At 36.8% G+C, this 7,527-nt stretch overlaps 1 protein-coding gene across 2 annotated transcripts; it reads left to right on the forward strand.

The window, feature by feature from the left end:
- Positions 1–900: 900 nt before the first annotated feature.
- On the forward strand, positions 901–6,178 carry LOC140973513 (PWWP domain-containing protein 1-like). Of its 2 annotated transcripts, XR_012174642.1 has the most exons (3): positions 901–2,093; positions 3,601–5,828; positions 5,988–6,177. XR_012174642.1 is itself a non-coding variant. In XM_073436378.1 (2 exons), the coding sequence occupies exons 1-2, from the start codon at positions 1,046–1,048 to the stop codon at positions 5,730–5,732; spliced, it is 3,180 nt and encodes a 1,059-aa protein (XP_073292479.1). In that variant the 5' UTR covers positions 901–1,045; the 3' UTR covers positions 5,733–6,178. The 2 variants fall into 2 exon arrangements, 1 of the variants encoding a protein (XP_073292479.1); XM_073436378.1 differs by having other exon boundaries at positions 3,601–6,178.
- The last annotated feature ends 1,349 nt before the right edge of the window (positions 6,179–7,527 follow it).

Genomic DNA, 7,527 nt, shown 5'->3' on the forward strand with positions numbered 1-7,527 from the left:
CTTTTTGAATTTTGTGACCATGTCACTATTTGCTTTTATAAAACATTTTATATTTTTAGTTGAAATCCGAGATTTCATGTCTGACTCCTCCCTCTATATATAGAATGTATTGTGCTCTTAGAGGAGCATGGTCGAGTTTGCTCTCCTCTTTTCCCTTTCCGTAAAAACCCTTCTTTAGTTGCTGGATAAAAGACTCAAGTTCTTGATACAAACTTGTAAGTTTAATTTCTGTTTTCAATTTTTATTTTGTATTTAATATAAAAATAAATAATACATAGATTAGCCTGAATGACATGCTAAAATTATTTATGCTAAATCATTACATCACTATGACATGATCTATATTTATTTGTAACTTGAAATTTTAATGAGATAATTAAATATTTATTTGAGTTTTGTAATTTTTGATTTAATATAAAAGTTTTTGTTAAAAGATAAGGTAAGAGATGAACTAGGAAATGGTAAATACAAAGCTCAAGTTTAACAAAAAAAAAAAATAAATTTAAGTTGTAGTCTTTCGGCGTACTTAGCCGAGAGATGATATTTAAGGTGTTTATGAATGATTTTTTATGAATTTATGTTTCTGAGATGGACCTCAGTAAAATCCTTATTATTTAATTTTTTGATATATTTTTGTTAAATCTCTTTATGTTTTGTAAAAGTTCCATAAATAAATCTTATATTGATTATTATTCTAATATTTTAATATTTTTTTATTAACTCAATTTTATTCTAAGTTCCAGTTAAAAATTTGAATAAAATACCAAATATCTTAAAAGTAAGATTTTTTTTAATTTAAATTTTTTTATCGTTAATGATATATATTTGGACAACATAATTTCTATAATATAAAGTTATTATTTGAATTCTATTTATACAAACAACACAAGTGATTATTGTTTCATTTCATTCGATTACCATTACAATTACAATTCTCAAGGGTTAAGCTACTGTGTTTCATCTCTGCTCGATTCGAATTTTGTTCTTGTTTACCCTCAATTATGCGATGGGATTTAATCGGTGCTGTTTCGGATGATAATCCGTGATGACGTCTGAACTCGATTCATCGTCGGACAGAAAGGATGCTGGAGTTGAAGAAGTCCGCGGCATTGGGGGCAGAAATGATACCGGCGGTAGATTGGGTCCCCGTTCAGTGTTTTCCACTGAAGTAGCGACTAGGGTTTCGCTCGCGGACTCGAATAAGAAATCTAACGCGAGGAATGAAGATAGGGTTTCGGAGGTGAAAAATGAGGAGGAAACTAGCGTAGGTTTTGAGATTGTCGAAGTTCTGGAGAATCATCCCAGTTCTTCTATTTCGGAAATTAGCAGAAGAACCGATTTACAGGATGTTAAATCGGAAAACAAGAAACTTAGAGGTGTTGTAGAGGATTATGGTTCTATGTTGTCGGATTTCGACGAGTCTGCAGTTACGGATAATGGTGGGGCTGTTGGATATGGGTACGATGTTGGTGATATGGTGTGGGGGAAAGTTAAATCGCATCCCTGGTGGCCCGGACACATATATAATGAGAATTATGCATCAGTTCCTGTTCGGAAAAGCAAGCGCGAGGGTCATGTGTTGGTAGCATTTTTTGGGGATAGTAGCTACGGCTGGTTCCTCCCCGCCGAGTTAGTTCCTTTTGAGCAGAACTTTGCTGAGAAGTCCCGCCAAACTAATTTGCGGTCATTCTTAACCTCTGTGGAAGACGCAATTGATGAGTTATCAAGAAGACGGAGTTTGGGTTTAGCCTGCAGATGTAGAAATAAATTCAATTTTGGGCCCTCTGCTTCTAAAGGTGACTATTTAGTGGACATCGGGGTGGGGGATGAGCCTGGGGTTTATTCTTCAATTCAGATTAATAAAGCAAGAGATAGTTTCCACCCAAGGGAGATGCTTTCTTTCATGCAACAGATGGCCGTGAAGCCAAGGAACCATCATTTAACCATTGAATTTATCAGGAACAAGGCCACAGTTTTGGCATGTAGAAAATCACTGTTTGAGGAGTTTGACGAGACATATGCGCAGGCCTTTGGAACTACACCAGAGCGCCCTCAGCGGCCTACCGCGCCAATGACTTTGGATCCATCTAAAGGTATTTCATGAAATGATGCTTTTTTATTTATGTTTGGGCTACGCAGGGTGAAACCTCTGGTCCATTTTTTGTTTGTATCTCTTGATGATACGATAAGAGCAGGATATATGACTTAACTTGTTGGATATGATACCTTATACGGTTGAGCTGGGCCAAATTGATTATAGAGTTCAAATAGAAGATTATATTTTAATCTGCAGAAAAATATGCTAGTTGGAATTTAAAAAAATCAAATGTTCTGGAAGCAATCTAACAATATGTTCATTACCGTGGTTGTTACGTTTGTGAAATGGTTCACATCAATCAGTACAGTTATTTTTTGTACAATTATTATGGCTTGAATCAAGTTATCCTCAGATATCTTGGTGTTTAAGAGATGACATATGCGAAAATCGCTTAGTTTGGAGAACAAATATCTATGTAGCCGACTCCGCTGCTAGCGAGAATGTGTTATGATGACGATGAATCATGTTATCAGATAAAAAGAGTAATAATTCATTCCTAGGCCAAGTATCATTTGTTTAGGCACCAAAAAATACAGCGGATATAACATTTCAAGAATATGAACAGTTACACTAAATTGGTTTAAGTTTCTGCAGCTGTTAAAGAATATTCAATGTCGTTTGCTTTGGAAAAACGGCTAAATATATTTACTACATGGTAGTGACGTGGGGAATGATGGTTTATTCTAGTTTAATTTCACTGTTACAAAACTTTAGATACTATTGAGGTTGATTTGGTAAATTATTTTAAATCTGTTCAGAATTTTTGTTTACTGTGATTATTTATTTATTCAAATAAACCTTCTGTAGTTATCGATATATGTCTTAAAGATGTGGTGCGTCCTCTGTAAGGCTGCTAAATCTGGGCATCAGTTATCACTATGTTGGCTAGAAATTATGCTTTATTTTGTTAAAGCGGCCCGTTAAGTGCCTTTGGATGAGTTATGACTCACTTATGCCACTTTTCCTGACTTGTATAATTGTATGTAATTTTCATATCTTGGAAGCTGCTGTTTACTGATCTTACCTTTAATTCATCTTTAGAATATTTACAAAAACCGAATTGTGCGTCGGTAAAATTTATCTTTTGGCAATTTATGCATTTACTTGCACCTCTCGATTATAATCTTTACCTAAAAATAAAACTTTTCATTTTCCACAATTTCAGACTGTAATTTTAAACAGAAATATGAGAAAAATATTATGACACTCACTCATTGAGTGATGTCAAGGGATAGGTGTTCCTTTCAAGCAATTTTTTACCATCCTATTTTGTTGGGCAAAGTGTTTCATTAAAATTTGTTCTGTTGAATTTGCATAAACGTTGGTGGATTCTTTTTCAAGGCATAATAAGATGATTCTTCAACTTTCTGTGGCTTGTACGCTGCATATTTTCATTGTATGTGAGTGAAATCTCCTTGCTTGTGAACAAGTTATCAGTATTTTTGTTATGTTTATTCTTCTTTGAGGCTGTATTTTGATCTTGCTCATATGACAATATGCAGTTCCTCTGAGTGGTCGGCTGGTGGTTGCTGAAGGTCTGTGTAAGCAGAATAATTATGTAAAACCTAAAACAGTGAAAGATCAAATGGAGAAGGACAAATATCAATTCAAACGCCGAGATGAACCTTTCTCCAAGAAGCCCAAGAAAATATTTGTCGGCCAAGCAGGCACTACCAGTAATCATCTTTTGGTTGATGGTTCTGGGGTTTCTGAGAGAGTAGTATATTCTGGCATAGGAGACAACATGCACCAAAATTATGAGTCTGAATCTGCAGATGGTCGGCATCAAGCTATCAAATATTCAATGTCCATGGTAAGTGGCATAAAACCTTCAGAAGGTTCTGAGAAACTTTTCCATTCTGCAACAAAAAAAGCTGAGATACGCAAGCAACCCTTGGCAAATCTAGGCTCTGAGCATGCAGACCTGGTTGAGAAGAAGAAAAAGATTAAGGAAGAAATAAGCACTATAGCCAGTGCTGGCTTTGTGCAGTTACCTGTTGCCTTTAGTGATACTGGTGTCATGGTTGAGAAAGTTTCAGGAACACCCGCACTACATGTTCCAACTGTTGATAATAGTTGCCAGCTTGACTATCCTAAGGATAGTGTTGTAGGCTCAACCTCATTTCGAGTGGAAACACAGCTGGACTCTGAGAATATAGAGCTACTAATTCTACTGAAAGATCTTTGCGCTCTCGCTCTCAATCCCTTCCATGGCATGGACATGAGTTGCCCAGACAATATCCTTTCAATTTTCCTAAAATTCCGGTCTCTTGTGTATCAGAAGAGCTTGGTTTTGGCGCCAACTGAGAGTGATGAAGCAAGTGAAGCTCGCGCCAGTAAATTGTTATCCACGGCTAATGTTTTTGTTGGCCCTGTTGATGGGACCAATGGCATGAGTGTGAAACCTGTGAAATCTTCAGTCGGGCCTGGCGATTCAACCAAAAGTGGGATAAAGCGTGGTCCATTGGATCGTCCAGAGGTCATCAAGAAAAAAATAAAGATTGGTGACTCACAAGACCTTAAGAAAAAGAAGTTCAGTGACTTTGAGCAAGTTAAGAGGACGAAGGTCCATGACTCTGAAATAGTTAAGAAAAAGAAGATGGTAGGTGACTTGGAAGATAAAACTAAGACAAAGAAGATCAATGAATGGGGAGATATTAAGAAAATGAAGAAGTCCGAGGATGGGAAATTATTTGCCGTAGAAAAGAGGCCATTACAAAGGCCTGCTGAGTCCCAGAGAACGGAAGCGAAAGAAGTCGCTGCCAAAAATTTGCCTCCAACGCTAAAAGCAGCAAAACTAGAATCATGCAAGAAAAAAGAGCAGTCTGGAAGAGTTCCGAATCCGACTATGCTAGTCATGAAGTTTCCATCAGGTGCAGGGCTTCCGTCTGGTGCACAGCTGAGGGTAAGATTAGCTCGTTTTGGGCCAATGGATCACTCTGCCACTAGGGTCTTCTGGAAATCTTATACATGCCGTCTTGTCTATCGATTCAAGGCTGACGCAGAAGCTGCTTTGAAGTTTGTCAATGCAAGTGGCAACTTATTTGGAAGCACAAATGTCAGATGCTACCTCAGGGACTTGTTGGCGGAGGCAGCAGAAGCAGAATCAGCAAAGATTCAGAGGGAAGACCCGTCGATAGTCGGCACCTCACAATCTCGAGATCCTTCTCTCGAGCAGAGGACAGCCGCCTCTGGGCAGGTTACTCTGCAATCTGGGCAGCTCAAGTCCTGCCTCAAGAAGCCCTTGAGCGACGAAGGTGGAAATGGTGGCAGGAGCTCGCGTGTTAAATTTGTCTTGGATGGTGAGGAAAACAGTAACAACACGCAACTTTATAGCTGGAATAAGAACGTCGACAACATTGCATGTTTTCCCGATGCCACTTCATCTTCTTCGTATTCAGTGGATGTTAATAGTAAGAATTTATCGAAGTCTATTGTTCCTCCACCTACTGCGTTTCATATATTACCACCTATTAATACCGAACAAGCACCGGCTAGACAGTATCCCCCCCTCACTCTACCACATTTTAACGAAGACATTTCGCAAGAGATGCTTAATCTACTAAACAAATGTAGCGACGTAGTTAGCAATTTGACACAAGTTTTAGGCCATGTGCCTTACCATGCTCTTTAGTATCGGGGATTTTAAGAAACAAAATTACTATTAAGAAGAAACCCAACAAAGTGACCGTGGAGGGGCCGCTGCATATGATCATGAAATGAGACCAAGGTGCTGGAGGTGATGAAAGAGTTCATTCAATTTCTTTCGCGGTATAATGCTTTTGGGTCGGCTTGAATATGTTTAATATTTTTGAATCTGTGGAACCGAACAAAGTGACCGTGGAGGGGCCGCTGCATATGATCATGAAATGAGACCCAGGTGCTGGAGGTGATGAAAGAGTTCATTTAATTTCTTTCGTGGTATAATGCTTTGGGTCGGCTTGAATATGTTTAATATTTTTGAATCTGCGGCTACATCTTTCTATAGAATGTAATGTATGCATTTGCCCTTTAGCATTTGTGTTTATGTTTCCCAACTTGGCTGCAAAGATATGATTTATTAAAGGAAATGATCCTTTGGGTTGGTTTCAAATTTTTATTTTTGTTTATTTTTTAAAATATGATATAATTTATTTATTTTTTAACTTGATATATAAGAATTTGTTGAAAGTACTACGATACATCAACATTTGATTACATTATTCGGGACAAATACATGAAAATGCAAAAGAATAGTGACGTGAAAAACCAAAACTCAGGACAAATACATATTGATTAAAGCAAAACAATTGTAGTTAGAATGTGATCCCGACACGTAAATTAATTAAACAATATTGGAAACGTACTTGAAATTTATTTGCTTACAGTACACTATCACAAACAGTTCAGTCAAAACGATGACATAAATAATAGATGTTAGGTTTTTGAGAACTCAATGAGGGTAATAACAATATAACATGATTAATTAATTATACATAAAATCAAACAATAATATATCTGTAAGGCCTAGAAAATTCGAGCTACGTAACCTGATTACATACAATCTAAAGTTTTAGTGTTTAATTATTTGAATACATTAAATAAATATATATTGCATGGATATGTGTTTTATTTCATGGTTTATTAAGATTTCATGCATTAAGACTTTTTGTAGTATTTCGCGCTCGCACGAGGAACGCAGACCAGAGATAATTAGGAAAAATATATTTTATTTAATAATTATTTTTAATTATTTAATATATGGTGTAATTAAAAGCGATTTTCGAAAATGAGCTTTGGTCGGTTATTTTTACTCGTCGGTCATATTTTAAACTCGTACGCAAAATTTAGTGAGTCGGAGGACTTTTTAAGGGTTCGGACAATATTTTCAAAAACGTATCTAAGCGAAATATTTTTCGGGAGTGATTTTTACTTAACCTCATTATTTTAATTAAGGACCCATTAGCATTAAATATTATAATTAAGCACTACACTCAAACCCTAAACCTATTCCTAAACAACCCGGCCGCCCCCTTCTCCCACGTAGCAGCCATTTTCGAAAAAAAATACAGCAGCAACCATCAAAAACCTCTCAAGCTTTGCAAAGAACTCCTTCCCCATCTCTCCGCTGCAAGTTCTACCCGTATATCTCAAAGGTTTCGAGCATATATACGCAAAGACACGTCTATATCCCGTTTTTCTCATCATTCACATCAATATATGTCGGTTTGTAAGTTTTTAGATGAGAAATCTTAGATGAATCATGTTGTGTAAGTTTTATACGATATTTGACATGAAATATGCATTTTTTTTGCATGAAACTCAAGTCCTTGTTGTGCTTGGTAAGGGGCGGCTGGTTTACGTTTTTTTAAGGGCTGTACATGTTGAGATCGAAGGCGTCTAGGTGCTGGATTTGTGTTTGGAACGTGTCATGGTAGAGGACCGATCGA

This window comes from Primulina huaijiensis, chromosome 3 (genome assembly GCF_012295235.1).
Source record: "Primulina huaijiensis isolate GDHJ02 chromosome 3, ASM1229523v2, whole genome shotgun sequence".
Classification (NCBI taxonomy): Eukaryota; Viridiplantae; Streptophyta; class Magnoliopsida; order Lamiales; family Gesneriaceae; genus Primulina; species Primulina huaijiensis.

Coding starts and splice junctions, on each gene's coding strand:
- LOC140973513 (XM_073436378.1), top strand. CDS start 1,046: ATGACGTCTGAACTCGATTCATCGTCGGACAGAAAGGATGCTGGAGTT. Junction 2,094..3,600: donor GACTTTGGATCCATCTAAAG/GTATTTCATGAA, acceptor GACAATATGCAG/TTCCTCTGAGTGGTCGGCTG.